The following is a 19,605-nucleotide window of genomic DNA, read 5'->3' on the forward strand; positions in this document are numbered from 1 at the left end:
AACATTATTACACTATAACGACGTATTGACAGAGATTCCCAAACGCCGTTTATCAAGCAGAACGCAACTCTTATTGGTGTTGAAATTGATAATGATATAAATGATAACGAGTGTACCAAATTTCTACCCTCTACATCACATTACTTAGTTTCTTAATTTTATATTTGATGGATTATGAGAATTGAATATAATAAAAAGTTTGTTTTGTCGTCCATACAAATATTATCTTTAACACGAAAAACCGTGTAATAATATTCATGACAAAAAAGTAAAAGTGTCACGCTTCTCTCACCCACCCTCCCACTAAAACCTCATATTATATATATATATATATATATATATATATATATATCCATTATATTATACACATATTTAGACATTATTAATTAATTAATTATTATTATTATACTGTATAATTCAAATGAGAGGCGTAATAGCGGAAAATAAATAAAATAAAAAAATGATGGAATTTTGCAATTACGTACTTACCTTCCCAACGCTTTTCACCTTTAACCTGCGATATCCGGTGGAGTTAACTGCAATAACCGGTACATCCGGTGGGCGGGTTGGTCATATAGTGCTTTGGGGGTTTAAGCGAAGGATGGGAAGCTTTACCAGAGGGTTTTGGGATTCAAAGCAACAAATTGTTTTCTTTTTCTTTTCAATTTAGTTTCCTGAGACAAAAACAAACCAAATCATGAGACAAATTGCTTCTGTGATAAAAAAAGTAGTGTTGTTGATTTTATTGGTTCACTTCGAAATTTGAAATTCGCCGATCTTACATTCGCCGGAATTTCGCTTCGTCCGGTTCAAATTCTGTTCTGTGAAGGGAAACAGGTAAGGTTATTTTGTTTCACCGAAGGTTTTTATGACAGTGATTTTGATTGCTGGAGGATGAAATTAATGGGAAATTGTGTTGTATGGTTATGTTGAAACTTCAGAATTTTCGGTCTCGTTTTCTTTACCCGAGTTGAATCTCCGTTTTTCTTTGGGTTTTGCTTGTTTTTTTAAGATCGGTCTTGCTTCGTTGTTTCAGATCCCTACTACGGTATCTGTTTTGAATTTTTTTGACTTTTCCCGTGAACCTGTCTGAAATCTCGTTTGGTTTTGCTTCTTCCTTGATTTGAGCGCATGGTGTCTTATATGAGCTGAATTGTTTTGTAAAGCTTTTTTTATCTTCTTCTGAATCTGTTTTCGTTGTGTGATCCTCTGTATTTATGCCTTTATCATCAATTGCCTGGATCTGGTGAAAGTTACTTAATTAACTTTCTCTGGGTTTGGCATATGAAGGGACTGATTTTTAACTCTGAAAGATTGAGTTGCAATTAATGGTATTTGCCGAATCTAGTTTTTTGTTATTGCAAATATTCTGTTGTCATCTCTCTATGATATCTTCTCAAATCTTGGAATGGAAACATGCACTTTTTTTTTTTAAATTTCTTTTAGACTATGGTCTTAAAAGTTTTTTTTTTTTTTTTTTTCCTTTTTAAAGAAACGAACATGTTTTTGAGATGCCCCACCAGATATACCCTCACACCCAAGCATTGCGTAGTTATAAGGGAAGGGTGGGACTATTTAATTCGTAGTCTTTCTCTTAGATATTTATTTTATCATTCTAGACGAAATTCACTAACGTAAAACTTTGTACAATACTTACTATTTACTTCTACTGGTAGTGAAACTGTAATGCATCTGATCTTTTACTTATGGGTATGCTGTCAGGCTTTCAAATTGTGGCTTGTTAAGTCGAGCAAGAAGAAAAGTGCTCATTTATCGGATAGTGGGTGTTGATTGCTGATTATCTGTGCTTGATCCGTCTGTTCTGGCATGGTTTCTAAGATATGGTCTTACAGAAGAGGATAGAGTACGGATTTAATGGCTATCAGGCTCCTGCCATGCCCCGAGCTTCTCGCTCAGTTAGGGTAAATATGTTCTGCTTCTCATGTGGGGCTGGTTAATACTTCAATTTACGTAAGATTTCATGAAAACAATATTTATAATTGTTTTGTTAAAATGTTTCCTAGAGGAGGGCTAAATTTCAAAGAGCGGAAGACAAGCAAAAGTGTGCATTTGACTTATTGGCCACCGTAGCTGGTAAACTATTACAAGAGAGAGAGAATCCGGCCATTTCTAGTGATACATCATCAAATAAGGATCAGTGTAGATTTGTCAAAGATTGCCATGATGCAAATAAACCATCCAAATCTGAGCTTTCTGACGAAGGAAATTGTGACAAAAAAAGTTTGAATGAATTCCCACATCCTGCAATTGATGACCATGCAAAGATTGCTTCTATAGTTACTAGTTCTAGTTGCTTAGAGAGGTTCATTGCAAATACATGGGTGGATGACAATAGCCATATAAAAATGGAAAATGTTACTAGCGAAGTCAAATTAGATCCTTCCGGTTACCCAAAGGAAAGTCAGTTCAAGATAGATGGCAATACAGGTAAAGGAAAGGATGGGATGCATGAGTTGGAGAAGGTGCCCATTGGCAGTGGGATTGAGATGTACAGTTTTGGGGATCCGCTGGATGAAAATCCTCCTGCGTTGATCAGTTTAGGTGGCAGTGCCAAATTGTCTGGGTATAAGGATAGGATTCCTTGTAGCTTGTTGTCCAAAGGTTGTAACAATGTACCAGTAGTTAGTAGAGATGATGACGAAAACTCTTCTGGGTGTACTCACCCTATTAATACTAAAACCAACGCTTTTAGGCCGAAGGATTGTATAGATGACAGTGGAATAAGTAAAAGACTGGCTTCCAACTTTCAGAAAGTTGCTCGAAAGCCGAAGCATGACACACTTTCTAACCGTGGTGAGTTCATGCTTATGGTATGAGATTAATTTAACCTTCATCCTTCTTTGCTTGTTCACTGTTTTTTTAATTGGAAACGTGCTAATTTTAGATGGGGTTTGGAGGAAAACTTGCCACAATCAGAGGAAGTGCAATAAGCGCCAAATTTCTCAGATGAATATTCCTTTCAAAAAGAGGAAGCTTTTTAATTATAAGTCTGTCTCAAATTCTAGTGGATTTACCAGGAGTGGTGGAATTTATTATTCACCCAAGAATTGTAGTAATCCGGATGCTTGTGACTCACTTCCCGGGATGCACAGAGGTTTTACGCATTCCCTCTATGTGGCTTCCTTCTTACTGTTTGATTTTTGCTTCACCTCTGTATTTAAGGATCTCATGGAATATTTGTTTAAATAAGTTTCAAATCTTTGATGCAGACCCTGGAATTCCATCCTTGGAGGCATGTCAGCACCAGATGTTACGACGAATAGGTTCCCATGGTATGCGAAGATTAAGGGGGCAGTTCTTTATGTATTCTTTGACTTGATCGGTATCTTCAAAGCGGTTCTTACATGTAAACTTCTTTCTTTTAACCAGTGAAGCTTAGGATCAAGTCATTTAGAGTGCCAGAGCTTTTTATAGAGGTTCCAGAAACTGCAACAATTGGGTCCTTGAAGGTATAATAATTTATATATTTGGTCATCTACATACCATTTTCGCATTTCTAGATGTTTGCGAGGAATGACATCTGTGTAATTTATAAGTTGCTTTTACATTTTAGGAATCCATTCCATTTGCATGTTTCTTCCATCACAAGTTCAGTTTGCTGTATTTCTTATAGCATTTTGGTCTGCAGAGGACAGTAATGGATGCAGTGACTGCTGTACTCGGAAGTGAATTGCATATTGGTGTTTTTCTCCAGGGAAAGAAAGTTAGGGATGATAGTAAAACACTACTTCAAACTGGAATTTCTCATCATAACCAGCTTGATGCTTTGGGTTTCACCTTGGAGCCTAATTCTTCACAAAGCCTACCGATTGTATGTGCTGCACATTCTCCCTGTTCTGGCGCTGACGTAACTCCACCTGTATTAAGGTAGTGTATAACCTTCAAGTGAAGTTGTATGGTAGGAACTGGGATTGTCCATTAGTGTTCCTAATTATTTGTACTCGAACACACTGTGGACTTTATATTTTCTCTTAGAAATGAGGTGTTTATATACTTGATTCAATTATTCTAGTACCACTGGCATGTTTTTGTATGAACTATTATTCATACTGTCATCTTATAAATATTATTTAGTTTATATTTCTGAAAATTATTGTTCAGGTGTCCTTCTAGTCCAGCTGTAATTCATCAGAGCATTCAAGGCAATTCTGACACGTTACCGGAGGATCAAGTAGCAAGTTTTGGTAGCCAATTCGAAAGTGATAATGATTCGGCACCTTCTCCTGCTAACACTTCTGTTGACAAAGGTATGGAAGATTTCAAAGAATTGGTTACTGTTCTTGAAAAGGGTAAGGAGGAACTAGCTATGGTATCTGTACCCCAGAAGCCAAGGCGATCAGAAATGGTACAGCGCCGAATACGTAGGCCTTTCTCTGTAGATGAAGTAGAAGCACTGGTTCAAGCAGTTGAAAAACTAGGAACCGGAAGGTAAGATATACACGAGACTTTGTCTTGACAATAATATTTTCTTTTCCATAAGCTGGCCAGACAATAGTATTGGTCATGTTTGTTCTAGTATTCCATCCTGTTGCTTGTGAGGGCGTGTGGATAATAGTCGTCTTTATTTTCAGTGACTGGATTCTTGGAGAGATTTCCTCATACAATCCCTTTATGTTGTGTTTTTATTTTCTTTCGAAAAAATATAATCAGGTGGCGTGATGTTAAGCTTTGTGCTTTCGATAATGCAAAGCATCGGACATATGTGGATTTGAAGGTAAAAGCATGTGATCCTTTTTTGCTTGGAAACTGCAGTACTGTATATGCTATTATGTAAATGACTCTTAAAACATGTTTAACTCGATATTACCTGCTTGTCTAGTGCTATTTCCCGTTATCAGGTCTTATCTTTTAAATAGATTTTGATGTATAATAACTTGAGGTTTTTAAATGTTTTGGGTCCTATAATTTCTACATATTCAGGTTTTGATTCTTAATTAATCCCCTTAGTTTATTATTTGAGGTTTAGTCATAGATCCTTAGAAGTTTCATTCGTTTGGACTTTATTTCATATACAAGTTGTTATATTCTAAGGTATTATTAGTCTTTATTTCCACCAAAAAACTAATCCCTTATAGTTTCCATGTATTTTGGGTAGCAAGACCCACAAAACTAAAAATATGGCTACTGATATTCAGAAAAGTTAATCATAAAAATCAAAACATAATGAGATACAAGTGTCCAAAATCCTAATCAAACCAAAACTTAGTTATTCCTCATGTTTCTGCCTTTTGTAAAACTACTGCAAGATGTTGATTGAATCTATGAAAAGATGAAGACCATTTTGATAATCATGGACTTTTTGTTTCCTTACTGAGCAGGCATGGCAGAGAAATATTTTACACGTGATTTTGGGGTTGTTGCAGGATAAATGGAAAACACTAGTGCACACTGCCAGAATATCCCCTCAGCAAAGAAGGGGTGAACCTGTTCCCCAAGAACTTTTGGACAGGGTTCTAGTGGCCCACGCATATTGGTCCCATCAGCAGACTAAGCAACCGCAGAAGCAGCATCCGGAAACTGAAACCGTCTTCTCCTTCAATCGTAAGGGGCAGGGGTTGTCATCAGCATGTGGCCAAGTGGATGAAAGTGTTTTGGTTTCTGACTTTTGTTATTAGTGTCCTTTTCTTTTGCTTTCAATAAATATTTATGAAGTTTACCTGTGAATGAACCATGTAAAAAGTGATGATGACAAGGTACACAGGATCGGGTTCGTGTAAAATTATCTCTGCTCCTGATGTAGATCTTTTCCTGCGTGGAGACTGCTTCTTGTAAATGATTGATGTAATAAAGTGCTCCCTAACACAATTCTTTCCACTGTAAATATTTAATTGCTGTTGTACAGAATCGTTGTGTTTTTACTTCTAGATAGATGACATTCACTTTTACAATTTACCTATCTAATTTCTGAAGATATGCTTCTGAAAAGATAACTACAGTTGCATGTGAACTTGTTTTGGAAAAAAGAAATACAAGTTGATCTGAATTTCGATTACAATTTGTGGGTAGTTAATGTAGTTTTTATTTTTTCATTCTGAAAGAATGAATTCAAATTTTTTTGAAAGATAATCTCAAATGTAAAAAAGAGGGTAACACACTTCTATATTACTTTTTTTAGAATGAAGTAGTATATGATTTTGATTTCTTTTTCTAGAGCATATAGAAATTATTCTACTTAGATCCATTTTTCTTGAAGATCGTACCACTTTTGTTTGTCAAAATAATATGAAGAGTTAGAAACTAAAATTATTTCCATTCTCGAAATTTAGGTATGTTTAATTTAGTTATTAAGTAATATAATTGCTAATTAAACATTATCTCAAATCAATTCCTATAAATTTATTGTAGAAAGAAGGTAAAATACAATAAGGAAAAAAAATAGAGTAAAAAATAGCGTGGGCCAAAAGAAAAATCGCCACTCTCTCAATTTATTGCACACAATTTTAAACCATTCAAATAGTAATAATTAATATTACTATTTTATTTCTTTCTGATCTATCGATTGTCACATAATTTGATATTTTTAAGAGAAAATATGTATTTGAAACAAAAATAATCAGAGTTAAAAGATATGATTTCATTCCAACAAACGACAAGGAAAAATGTTTTCTTTCCAGTTTTTGGTTTAATTTTATAATAAGAAAGTTAAAAAAATATATAATTAAATGAACATGGTACTTCCTTTTGAATAAAGACCATCAGAAAACAATATCCACACACATTTTATCCATCAAGTCATAGCTAAAGCACTATGAAATAATTATTTTTATTCCCACTACTAAAGCACTATCAAACAATAAGTATTTTTATAACATAAACAATATTTTTTATAAATGCATGCGCATTTATTTAATTTATGGTACAATTGTATATAATCTAGTTTTAAATTTTTAAAAAAGAATGGATAAAGAATGGAAGGTATCTTAGAGGTTCATGTTTTATCTAAAACATGTTTAAATTTGTTGCGAGTGTGTACACAACAATCTCTTTTGTAGAAAAGAGGAACCTGTTTTGTGTTCATGCATCTGTTATCTCTTTATAAGTGAATACAACCATCATTTCTCAAACTTTGACCACAAAGATTGTGACTCAGACAGTTAAACCCCATCAATTCAAAGTGTGGTTCATAAAATTTCAACAAAATTTCAATTTCGTTTTTATCTATGGAATATTCCTTTTCAAAGTGTCCTAGTAATTGAATATTCTGTCATATTCAATTCAAAAAGTAAAGCAAATGACGGGCTTCTAAGGCCCATTTCAGTGTAGACGCGTAGCAAACTTTTAAGGATGATATTTTGATATTTATAACAATATATAACAAAGATTTTTTTTTATTAACATCTCAAAATATCAATTTTATCTTTTAAGATATAATTATTTATTAAAATTTTTAAAATTGATTATTATTTTTATAAATTTTGTATAAAATTATTTATTTTTGCTTCTTCTCTTCTTTATTATTTAACGATTATTTTTTCATTTTTTCTGATATATTTCATCTTATTTTTAATAAATATAATTTTATTTTATATATTAACTCAATAACATTATAATATAATATCACACATATTTAAAAAAATATGTATACACATATTTAATCACTTACTAATATAATATTATACATATTTAAGAAATGCATACGTACACACAAACGCAATAATACCTGATTTTATGTTAATCTATATAATATTTTTACCATTTTGATGATCATGAAAAGAATATTAAGGTAGAAAATAAAATGTTTAAATTAAGTGAAAAGTAGTAAAAAAAATAAAAGAAAAGAAGATAAACTAGTAGTTTCTACAGTACTAATATTATTTTTCTATTCATTATTATTTGATTGATTAGAGTTATTAATTATGTCTATGTTGCAAGACGCTTGTCCAAACTATTATACAAATAAGGAATAGACGAATCAGCACAATTCTCTAACAATCTGCATGGTTGAACATTTATTATTGCTCACTAAATTAAGAATTTTGTATTTATTTGCTTGACAAATGTTAACAAAGGCTAAGAAATACAGTGGATAAAAAGTAATATTTACAAAAAAAAGTTATCAACGTATTTCTTCTTTTAGTATATATTTAATGTGAATTTCAACAAAAAGAAAATGATTTCATTGCATATTTTTGTTTAGAATATCCTTTATGTGTTCACTTTCATTCTACCAATGAATGTGTTCTTATCACATGTTTTATACTATGAATGGATGAAAAGAAAGACACTGATGTTATGTATATTTATTGAATGAAAAATTAATATATATTTATTTTAAAGTATTTTTATGAATTTTAAATTTTTAAAGTTAACAAGTAAATAAACGATAAAATATTTTCTCTAAAAATTAATTATATATTAATATTATTTGTTTATTTCATGAAATAATTGTTAAAAATAAAAAATAGTTTAATCACTAACAGAATTTAAACAAAATTAATAAATTAAAGTTATATATCAATTATTTTTGTACAAATCCAATTATTTACCTAAATATAGTTACAGCATACCATATATTTAATTGTGTAAATAGTATATACGATACAAGTCTTTTTGTATTGATATTAAAGTTGTGTGGTAGTTAATCTTATCAATTAAAAATTAGCAGCGTAAAAATTATAGAATAAGTTAAGAATGTATGAGCTTAACAACAAATAAGAAATAAAATAAAATGTTTATTTTTTATTTCAAAACAATATTTTAGTTTTTTATATAAATTTATTTATGGTTTAATGATGTCGATTTTTTTTAAACTTATAAATGAAATTAAAAGTGATCATTTATAAGATAGATGATTATAACATATAAAAATAAGTTTCAAAAAAAAATTCTGATAAAAGTCTTTCCTTAAGAGATTTTAACCTTAAGTAAACATGGAGAAACTCTTAAATATTTAAATTTAAGTTAGAAGTTTTACTAGATAAAAGTGAGTAAAAGGAATGATATATATTTATCATTTTAAAATTTTGAATTGAAAATGACTTGTTGAATTTTTATATTATCCATGTAATGTAATCAATGAAAATTAATCTCATGTTTAATAATGAAGAGAAGCATATTTTTGTTTCCTTTGACTAAATAATTACTTTAAAATGGTTGGAAATAGGTCAAAATAGGTTAAATTAAGATATAAACCTATGAGGTCTTCAACCAAATCATATTAACAATAGTAATTTATTAGTCACCATTGGTTACATACATGCATCTCTGAAAGTTGAATTTTCTTGGTCGTTTGTCTTGTTTATATTCTAATTCCAATGTTTAAGTGGACCAAATCATTGAGAAAGAAAAAAAAATTACAATAAAGTTTATAAACTGAAAAACATAATTAACCTCTTAAAATTTGATTTGAAGTTTCCGAATATTTATAAAAAGTGCTGACATATTATTTATTTTCTTTTGTGAGCTTTAACATGTATAATAAAAAATTCTCAAAATTTCATTTTTCATAAAAGAAAGTGAGTACGGAAGATGCATTATAAAAATGAGGTGAGGTGACACCATTTGACATTAGAATTTTTTTTATTTTGATAAAGATTGTAATTATCTCCTATGACCGAACAAGTGCATCATTAATTAATAACGAATGCTAAGTTTCGTATATAAAAAGTTCACTAAAGTTAGTGCACTTTAGACATATTTTACAACAATAATCACTTGAAGACAAGAAGTAAAGGTGTTAAGAATCACTTAAGACCACATTTAATTAAGTGTGTTGCTGAAATAACAGCACCCACCTTAGCCACCAAACATTTGCATTTGTATTTGTCATCAAAGATTCAGAGGCCAATCTCTAACATTTGGTGCACAAAAGAGGTTTTGTTTGGTTTTGTTTTGGGTTTCAACATTCAATGATCTGTCTCAGTTTGACCCCATGATTTCTGTCTTCTCCACCAAGGCCACAAACCAAAGAAAATCTCAATTCTCCATCACAGGTTCCTTCTCCCTCTCTTCTATTAATCATTATTAATCAATCAATCATCTTTATTTCTTGTGTCCATCAGCTATGCAAAGCAAACTCATCGATTTTGCTTCCATGCACATAAATTGCCTCAAAATCTTACTATCCTAGGGTTACCAATGTTCCCTCAAGCTTCTTCTTTTAACGCATGCATCAAGTTACAACTTTTGATTGCTTGAACATATTTTTAGCTTTTTGCATACATGTGTTACTACCTCTCTCTCTTCCACTTTTCATGTCTTGTTAAAAAGCTATGCTAATTGTATGGTTCTGGATTCATGGGGGAAACAAACTGATTTTTTATTTTTTTTTCTGAATTTTTCAATTTACAGTGTTGGTTTTGAATTGAAATTTGTCGCCTTGATGGATCCACGTTTCGAGTCCAATTTCATCAACGGTTTTAAACCTAACCAAGTGCCCAACACGGTTGTTGCAGAGGATCAGTTCCTTGTCCCTGTTAATGGGATGATGAGACCCTTTGAGTTTGGGTTCAGTGATAACCCGTTAATTCTTCCACCTGATCTAAACTTTGCTCAGAACCATGTTTCCTTTGCCCCCGATGAGGAGTCTCCGTTGGATGAGATTGATTTTTCTGCCACTGTCTTACGCTACATAAACCAAATGCTTATGGAAGAGGACTTGGAGGCGAAGTCGTGTATGTTTCATGATTCCTTGGCTCTCCAAGCTGCTGAGAAATCATTCTATGAGGCCATTGGTGAGACACACCCTTCTTCAGTAAAAACCTATCACAACGTGGACAGCCCTGAGGATAGTAGTTTCAGTGATTATGGCAGCAGTGGTACAACCACTAGCACTACTAACTCGATTGATTCCCATTGGAATAACGTTGATCTTACAGACTATAAGCCTTCCATACTGCAAACAACTTTTCCCACTGACTTTGTTTTCCAGGCCAGTTCAATCCAATCTTCCATGAACACCACAAGCAACTTCGGTGTTACCGATAGAGGATTCTTGCCAACGGCTGGATTTTTGGATCCAACCTTGTTTAGCAAGAGTGAGTCTGTACTGCAATTTGAGAGGGGTGTGGAAGAAGCCAATAAGTTCCTACCTAAAGTGAATCCTTTGGTTATTGACTTGGAGAACCCCACTTTTAGGAAGGTTCCTCCTCTGCAGGAGGAAATTAAGGCAGAGAGAGATGAAATTTCTGCGGAGTTAAGAGGAAGGAAGAATCACGGGCGGGAAGATGAAGAAGCAGATTCGCAAGATGGGAGAAGCAACAAGCAATCTGCTGTCTACATTGATGACAGTGAGATATCAGAATTGCTTGATAAGGTTCTGCTGGGCACTGGATGCAGAAAGGAGCCAGCTCCTTTGTGTATTTGTTACGCAGACCTTCCTAATGGAGCATCCTCGAGTGCACAGAAGAAATTAGAAGAAACAAACAAGTCTGGTGGTGGGAAGAGCCGTGTTAAGAAGCAAGGAAACACAAAAGGAGTTGTGGATCTGAGGACATTGTTGATTCTGTGTGCACAAGCTGTTTCTTCTGATGATCGTGTGTCTGCTAATGAATTGCTGAAGCAGATAAGGCAACATACTTCTCCTTTGGGTGATGGGACTCAGAGGTTGGCCCATTGCTTTGCAAATGCTCTTGAAGCACGCTTGGCTGGGACAGGAACTCAGATGTATACTGCTTTATCACACAAAAGAACCTCTGCAGCAGACATGGTGAAAGCTTACCAAATGTATATTTCAGCCTGTCCATTCAAGAAGCTATCAATCATTTTTGCAAACCATACAATTCTGCAGCTAGCCATGGAAGTTGAATCTCTTCACATTATAGACTTTGGCATCCGTTATGGCTTCCAATGGCCTGCTCTTATTTATCGTCTATCAAAAAGACTCGGTGGGCCTCCCAAGCTTCGGATTACAGGGATAGAACTCCCACAACCTGGTTTCAGGCCAGCAGAGAGAGTCCAGCAGACGGGGCTGCGCCTTAAAAGATATTGTGATCGCTTTAAAGTTCCATTCGAGTTCAATGCCATTGCACAGAAATGGGAAACCATCAAAGTTGAGGACTTGAAGATAAAGGAGAATGAACTTCTTGCAGTGAATTCTATGTTTAGGTTTCAGAATCTACTTGATGAGACAGTTGTGTTGAACAGTCCCCGTGATGCCGTTTTAAGTTTAATAAGGAAGGCAAATCCCAGTATTTTTATACAAGGTACTGTCAATGGAAGCTACAATGCTCCATTCTTTGTAACACGGTTCCGGGAGGCCCTTTTCCATTATTCTACGTTGTTTGATGTGCTTGACACTAATGTCAGTCGTGAAGATCCAATGAGGTTGATGTTTGAGAAAGAGTTCTTTGGTCGGAGAGTAATGAATGCTTTAGCTTGTGAGGGCTGTGAGAGGGTTGAGAGGCCCGAGACATACAAGCAATGGCAGGTTAGGAACACCAGAGCTGGATTTAGGCAACTTCCCCTGGATAAACATCTCATCAACAAATTAAGATGCAAGTTGAAAGATATATATCACAGTGATTTCATGCTTCTTGAAGATGCAAACTTTATGCTGCAAGGTTGGAAAGGCAGAGTAGTTTATGCTTCATCTTGTTGGGTGCCTGCATAGGCCTTGACAGTGATCTTCTCAGGGTAGTTTTTCATTAGGAGAAATGTTTCATGTGTTTGTAGGGTAGACATGGACTTCCACAAGTCTTATTTATGGCTTAAACTTGACTTATTCTAGAAGCTTATCCCTGCTAATGGAATGACACAGCTCAATTAAGTTTCAGTTCTCAGAACATTTTTAATTGATGAAGTCATGAGCATGACACATTCAAATGTTGAACTCTTCCTTGTTGAGTTCTTATGATAGGTAAGCCTAAGCTGCAGAATCCTGAGATAGCTAGAGATTTTAGAAGTTGAAATGCTGCCAAATACTTCCTTCACTCCGATTTTTTCTGTGTTGTTCTATTTATACACTAATTTTTATGTTTAAATATATCAACATTAGGTATTTTTTATGTGTAGTAGAGGTCAACAAAAAGACCTAGAGAATTGGACTCTCCTTCAGTCTCTAGATGCACCATGGTAGGGTTTTCTTATCCGTCAATATACTATTAAAGTGTAGTCTTCATCATTAAGAACGTATAACTTCTATGCATATTCTCTTTCTCATGTTACCTTGTCTTTTTCTTTATGATGCATCTTTTTCTAAGTTTGTATGATAAGATAATATTCCATTCCTTTTAATCAGTCATTTAACTAAAGGAAATTTCACTCTTATTGTTTCTGAATTTCGTAATGAATGTCTAAGTTTTATTTCTTCTTTGACTGCAAATGTTGAAAATCATTTTTTAAACTTTTCTCTTAATTAAATTGATTTCTTGATTACTTATTTAAATTTTTGTTGATGGTATTTTAATTTAATTTAAAGCAGTTGCAGCGAAATTCTTAAATAAACTAAGTCATATATTGTCATGATAGATATTCGCAAATATATATTTAAATACTATCATAGGCTAATATTATTTATTTATTTATTAAAAATTTAATAATTTTAAAAATCAAGTAAAAATGTTTCAAAATCGTAAAATGAAACTTTATTCGCTTTAATGTAGTTTACAACATCTCAACATTTGAACGTTCGACGTATTCAACGAAGAGAACAAACTCTTATGAAAAGTCTCAAAAAACAGGACACTCGTGAACCGTTGTCGGTCAACTATTGGCATTTTGGTTCGGAATAAATAACCAACCACTCCTTTTTGTAATTTATATGTTAAAATTGAAGACTTTAATTATAAAATAATTTATTTATGTTAAATTTTATTGATTATAAATTTTATTATATAGATTAGTTATTTATGTTGGGAAATATGCGTGCTAAAGACTAGTTTAATTTAACTTAATTTTTAGTCAGTAAATTAATTTTCAAATCCCATTTCAAAAATTGAAATAACTATCATTTTTCAATTAGCTGAAAAAACCACTTTTTTATTTAATTATAATTTGTTATAACAAGTTTTTTAAATTTAGAATAACTATTTTAAAAAAATATTTTTAGCATAATTTCTTGTTATGACTTTTCGTTTAATGGTTTTAGTTACAGTGAAACTAAATTTTAATACCTTATGATATGACACTGTTGATGCTAAAAAGAGGATCTAGATCACACGTTCAGAAATATAGGTTTTTTTATGTAAAAAAGAACCAATTTTTCTTACATTTTGAAGAAGAATAATTTAAAAAATCTTACACTGCTTGAGAATGAAGACAAAACGTACTTTCTAAAATAGTTTCATTCCTTAAAGGATGTAGATATTTAAAAAATAAAAATAAAAATTGTGAGATGAAGAACAATAATAGATGAAATGATTCAGGAACATGCCTTTTTCCTAAAAAAAAGTGTAATGGAGTTGGGAAAGTGGATTAGAGAATCTTGCATACCTAAATCAAGAAGTTGCAGTTTGTGTGCAGTATTGAGATTGTAGAGACATATACTTATGATGTTCTTCTATTCTTTGACTACAAAAGCACCCTCCTTTGAGCTCCGAACATTCGCGGCGGCATCCCTAAACTAAGGTTTTTGTCATAATAGTCAAAAGGGTTTCCTTTGCCTCTGTTTTTCTTCTTCCATTTTCGATCAATTTTCTTTCCCAACACAAAAGCTTAACTCTTTCACTCTTACCATGGAGCACCCAAACTTCTTCGGTGGTGAAGAAGAAGAAGATGGCATGACCCATCTCACAGACCCGCTTGCTTTTCCGACCATGGATCCTTCTTCCAGAGACCCCTCGCTGGAAGATAACGACTTCTCAGAAACTGCAAAGTTCATCAGCCAGATCCTCATGGAAGAGAACGTCGAACACAAGCCATTCTACGACTCACTCACCTTGCAAGTTACGGAGAAATCTTTCTACGACGCTCTCGCCGGTAACCTACCTCCTTCCCCCAATCAACACCCCCTTGCTTTCAGTCCCGAAGCTGAAACCACCACCACCACTACCACCGCCAGCACCAGCACCAGCAGCAACAGCAGTAACAACAATTTTTCGGATGAAAATTCAAGTGAGTTGAAGCTTCCTTCTCCAGATTCTGTTTTTAAGTTTAACTCCCGCGCCCTTTCTCAGCCGTCTCCGTCCATTACCGCCAACCATGGACTCCAAGATTTGGATTTTTCTATTGCCAAACTCTTATCACAGAATATTTTCAACGATGTTGACTCCGTTTCCCAGTTCAGGCGGGGCCTGGAGGAAGCTAGCAAGTTTCTTCCTCCGGGACCTAACCTTGTGACTGGTCTAGGTTCAAACGGAGAACAAGCGTTGAATAAGTTTGTAGATACTTCGTATGGGTTGAGTGGGAAAAATCACAAGAGGGACGAGAGATACGCTATAGAGGAAGAAGAAGAAGAAGAAGGGAGAAGTAACAAGCAGACAGCACTTTCCCATGCCGATGAGAGTGATTTGTCAGATGCTTTCGATCGGGTGTTGCTTCATGAGGGAAACATGTGTAGCCAAATCAGTTCTTTGCCAGGTGGAGCAGTGAAGGTCGATGAAGCAGATGGAGGGAAGAGTCGTTCGAGGAGAAAAGGGAGGAACAAGGAAACAGTTGATTTGAGGAATCTTTTGTTGATGTGCTCACAATCTGTGTATGCCAATGACAACAGAACGGCCAATGAATTGCTGAAGCAGATTAGGCAACACTCTTCTCCCTTTGGAGATGCATCACAGAGGTTGGCTCATTACTTTGCCAATGGTCTTGAGGCACGCTTGGTTGGGGATGGTACAGTTGCACAGGGAATGTATTCTTTTCTGACCTCTAAGAGGAGTTCTGCAGCAGAGTTTCTCAAGGCATACCAGGTTTTCCTTTCCGCTTCCCCTTACAAGAAGTTTATATATTTCTTTGCGAATAAAATGATTATGAAAGCAGCTGCAAAGGCAGAAACCATCCATATTATTGATTTTGGCATCCTATATGGTTTCCACTGGCCAATTCTTATAAAGTTTTTATCAGATAGAGAGGGTGGTCCTCCCAAACTGAGGATCACAGGGATAGAGTTTCCCCAACCAGGCTTTCGTCCCTCTGAAAGGATTGAGGAGACGGGTCACCGTCTTTCTAACTATTGTAAGCGTTACAAGGTTCCCTTTGAATACCATGCCATAGCATCAAGGAACTGGGACACAATTCAGGTTGAAGCCCTTAAAATTGAGAGCAATGAGTTTGTTGCTGTCAATTGTCATATGAGGTTTGAGAATTTACTGGATGAGTCTATTGAAGTGGACAGTCCTAGAAATGCAGTCTTGCATTTGATCAGGAAGATAAATCCAGATATATTTACTCACTCCATCACTAATGGATCATACAATGCCCCCTTCTTTGCCACAAGGTTTAGGGAGGCTTTGTTTCATTATTCTGCTATTTATGATATGTGTGACACTGTCATACCTCGAGAAAACGAATGGAGGTTGATGATTGAGAGAGAGTTTTTGGGCCGGGAGGCTGTGAATGTTATAGCATGCGAAGGTTCTGAGAGACTTGAGAGGCCTGAGACATACAAACAGTGGCAGGCTAGGAATACAAGGGCTGGCTTCAAGCAGCTCCCATTGAATCCGGAATTGATGACCAAGTTTAGGACCAAGTTAAAGGAATGGTACCACAGAGATTTTGTCTTTGATGAAGATAACAATTGGATGCTTCAAGGTTGGAAGGGCCGCATTCTGTATGCTTCCACTTGTTGGGTGCCGGCATAATGAATGTTACTGAAGTGGGTTCCGAACTCATACTAGACTAAAGGTGTGATTCTAAGAATTAGTCACTGACTTTTACTCTATCCATTTCTTGTTTTCCCTGTCAAGGATTTGAGTTATAGTCTGCTAACACTTGCTTGTTGCTTGAGCTTTGAGATATTTCAGGTTGTTGTAATGGTGAAGCTTATTTTTCTCGTTACACTGTTCCAGGTTCTGGTACCTACTTGCTTCACCTTCAGGTGCTGTGATGAAGATTGTACCAAAATTTGAACCGTGTTACTTGGTAAAATTATGGCATGACTTTGCTTGTAGGATAGAGACTTGTGAAAATAATGCAATTTCTATAATGATAAGGAAGGTGTACTAGAGTAGGAGAATCCTTGTAAAATGTTTGCTAGAGTACTTGTGATCAAAATATCGAGTTGTTTTCTTTCTAACCAACATGTATTAGGCATTTCACATCCTTCTATTTAAATCTGTAATACGTTGTCTCTTGAACCAAATTAGCTACTGAATTGACATGATGTAACAGATGACAATGTTCAGTTTGTTTTTCCGGTGATGCTTGCAATTTTATTTTGTTGCAGTAAAAGTCATGATTTCCAGCGATAGCTTGTCTAAAATTTTCGGGTAATTTGTTCCACTGATCAAAGAACTTCAAATTTTTTATTTGTTGCTACTACTTAGATATAAACTAGAATATTCAGATAAGAATGCTGACAAATGCCTGGTTCTCCTAGCTTTCTTTCCCTGCCTTAATTGTGCCACTAAAAACTAAGTTTAAACTTTTAACAGTGCTTTACGAGATATAACTTCATTAGATCTTATAAATTGCATGCTCTTTGGTTGCATTATTTTTTAAAAATTTTCCATTAACATTGGCTCTTGATGCTTCTATGAATGCTATTTTCTTATTACGTGCCATTGCCAAAGTGATTTACCCGTGATTTATTATCATGCTGCCAAATAATCTGTTGGCTGTTGCTGCAATTGTGAAATATATTATTCATGATATGAATTGATTAATTTCAATGATTTTAGACTGTGAAACTTGATTTAGAAATTAATAATAGTATGAAGTTTCGTAAATATTGTTTTACCTGACATAATCTTTCAGTACCTCAAGAACTTGAAGTTGAAGATCGAAAGGTGGTTATTGATTAATAAAACAAGCAAAGTTACTGTACTAGAAAACTATTTTATTTATTAAAGTTAATTCTATCTGACTTTTGAACAAACAAACACTTAAGTATGGTTGCTGGAAGTGGAAGTTTACTTTGTCTGAGGCAATCACAGTATCAGCAGAAGTATCTTAAGCAATTTGCTGGAAGTGATTGAAATAAATTTGATGGTCAACTGAAAAAAAGTTATTCTGGGGAAATGGTTTTGACAGAATGTTGAAACAAACTTAGCCAAAAATATATATATATAGCAAGATTGAAGGAATGTAATGTTTTGAAGTTGTGTACATATATACTTTGCATTGATTTAGCAATTTGCAAAATACTTGCAACATAATCTCATATGTTCAAATTTTAACTAAGTAGCAATTTGGGAGGGAATCATTTATGGTTTATTTGATACATTGATTCTTAATCTTGATATAGTGATTTCTAATTTCACTCTGTATCTTGTTCTTGCCACTGTTTCAAATTTTAAACCAGAAAACCCTACCAAACATAATCAATATAACTTTTTGTTATTTTTAATGTTTGTATGCCAAATATCAGTCTAATGGAAGCAATCCTAAAACTACGATTCTAAGAATCAATCACTGCCTTTTTTTCTATCAAGCTCCTATTTTCTCAGTTAAAGCTTTGTTCGAGTTGTAAAACTTCGCTTGTGTATTTGCAAGAAAATTATTGTATTTTTGGATTCAATTAACGATTAACCGATTTCAAAACGTACATTAGGTATGTTACTAACAATATACATCTCTAGAAAAATATCATATACTAATGAATTTGAACAAAGAAATCCAATAGTTTTAGATAGTATATATATAGAGAGAGAAGAAATTTTTCGATAAAAAATATTAAGATTGGTAAAGGTTGATAAACTCAAACTCTAATTTTATTCTGCATAAGGTTTTCATATTTGTTCTACTTTTCTTTACTTTAATTTTTACTTTTTTTACGATGATTCTCTTTTATTTATGATTAAATATTTTTTTCTTACGATGTTTATATTATAAAATGTATTCATTATAGATATTATTAATTTGTGATAAAGTAATATGTGTAATCATGAGTATATTGATAATTTGTTTAGAGTCACAAACTTTTCCTATATCAAAAAAGTTTTTTTTCATTAAATTGTAAAAACAAAATAAAAAAGGCATCACAGAAAAATAAAACAAAAATCAAAAGAATAACATTTTCATAGCATATTTCTTTTGAACCACATTCTTTTAAAATTGTTGTGTTATTTAATTTTTTTTCCGGTAACACGTTATCACTTTGAAAGAAATTTTTATTAGATTGATAACATTTACCAAAATCGAATTGGTACAATGCATTAAAAATAAATTTTGATGATTAAATATTGATAGTTGAGTCGTGAATGCCTTTTTCCTTTCTAATTTCTTTTGTTTAAAAAATAATTTGAGTCTAGCAAGAGTCATTTTCTTTTTTGGTTTATAAGATTCCCTAATAGATTTTAAACATAAAACAAATACAACATACTTTAAGTAAAATTAGATTTTTGTTTTCTCACTCTGTATTTGTTTTCTATTTTTTCTTTCTAAGAAATTGCATGCAGGAATAATTCATTTAAATTCAAATTACATTTTAGTTTGAACAATTTTTAGATTATTAAACTATTATATTTTTATTTCAAGTTTATTTTAAGCTACTTAAGATTCTATTAATATTATCAAGTAGACCTAAATGTCAACAAGTTAGACAGGAAAAAT

The 19,605-nt window shown here is 33.4% G+C and overlaps 3 protein-coding genes across 6 annotated transcripts; all 3 read left to right on the top strand.

Annotated features, from left to right (window-relative positions):
* Nucleotides 1-570: 570 nt before the first annotated feature.
* On the top strand, nt 571-5,865 carry LOC114169292 (telomere repeat-binding protein 5-like). Of its 2 annotated transcripts, none has more exons than XM_028054376.1 (10): nt 571-837; nt 1,723-1,922; nt 2,025-2,814; nt 2,906-3,115; nt 3,231-3,293; nt 3,391-3,470; nt 3,650-3,888; nt 4,123-4,449; nt 4,672-4,735; nt 5,340-5,865. In XM_028054376.1, exons 2-10 carry the CDS (start codon nt 1,842-1,844, stop codon nt 5,634-5,636), a joined length of 2,151 nt encoding a protein of 716 aa, XP_027910177.1. In that variant the 5' UTR covers nt 571-837; nt 1,723-1,841; the 3' UTR covers nt 5,637-5,865. The 2 variants fall into 2 exon arrangements, with proteins under 2 accessions (XP_027910177.1, XP_027910178.1); XM_028054377.1 differs by having other exon boundaries at nt 5,385-5,865.
* Nucleotides 5,866-9,732: 3,867 nt separating this feature from the next.
* Nucleotides 9,733-13,119, top strand: LOC114169334 (scarecrow-like protein 14). 2 transcript variants are annotated; one of them, XM_028054447.1, is made up of 2 exons: nt 9,733-9,953; nt 10,416-13,119. In XM_028054447.1, exons 1-2 carry the CDS (start codon nt 9,893-9,895, stop codon nt 12,569-12,571), a joined length of 2,217 nt encoding a protein of 738 aa, XP_027910248.1. In that variant the 5' UTR covers nt 9,733-9,892; the 3' UTR covers nt 12,572-13,119. The 2 variants fall into 2 exon arrangements, with proteins under 2 accessions (XP_027910248.1, XP_027910247.1); XM_028054446.1 differs by having other exon boundaries at nt 9,735-9,953; nt 10,312-13,119.
* A 1,180-nt stretch (nt 13,120-14,299) lies between these two features.
* LOC114169199 (scarecrow-like protein 14) lies at nt 14,300-17,252 on the top strand. 2 transcript variants are annotated; one of them, XM_028054235.1, is made up of 2 exons: nt 14,300-16,737; nt 16,857-17,252. In XM_028054235.1, exon 1 carries the CDS (start codon nt 14,634-14,636, stop codon nt 16,692-16,694), a length of 2,061 nt encoding a protein of 686 aa, XP_027910036.1. In that variant the 5' UTR covers nt 14,300-14,633; the 3' UTR covers nt 16,695-16,737; nt 16,857-17,252. The 2 variants fall into 2 exon arrangements, with proteins under 2 accessions (XP_027910036.1, XP_027910037.1); XM_028054236.1 differs by having other exon boundaries at nt 14,301-16,737; nt 16,902-17,248.
* The last annotated feature ends 2,353 nt before the right edge of the window (nt 17,253-19,605 follow it).

The sequence above is a fragment of the Vigna unguiculata genome, chromosome 11 (genome assembly GCF_004118075.2).
Source record: "Vigna unguiculata cultivar IT97K-499-35 chromosome 11, ASM411807v1, whole genome shotgun sequence".
In the NCBI taxonomy this organism is placed as follows: Eukaryota; Viridiplantae; Streptophyta; class Magnoliopsida; order Fabales; family Fabaceae; genus Vigna; species Vigna unguiculata.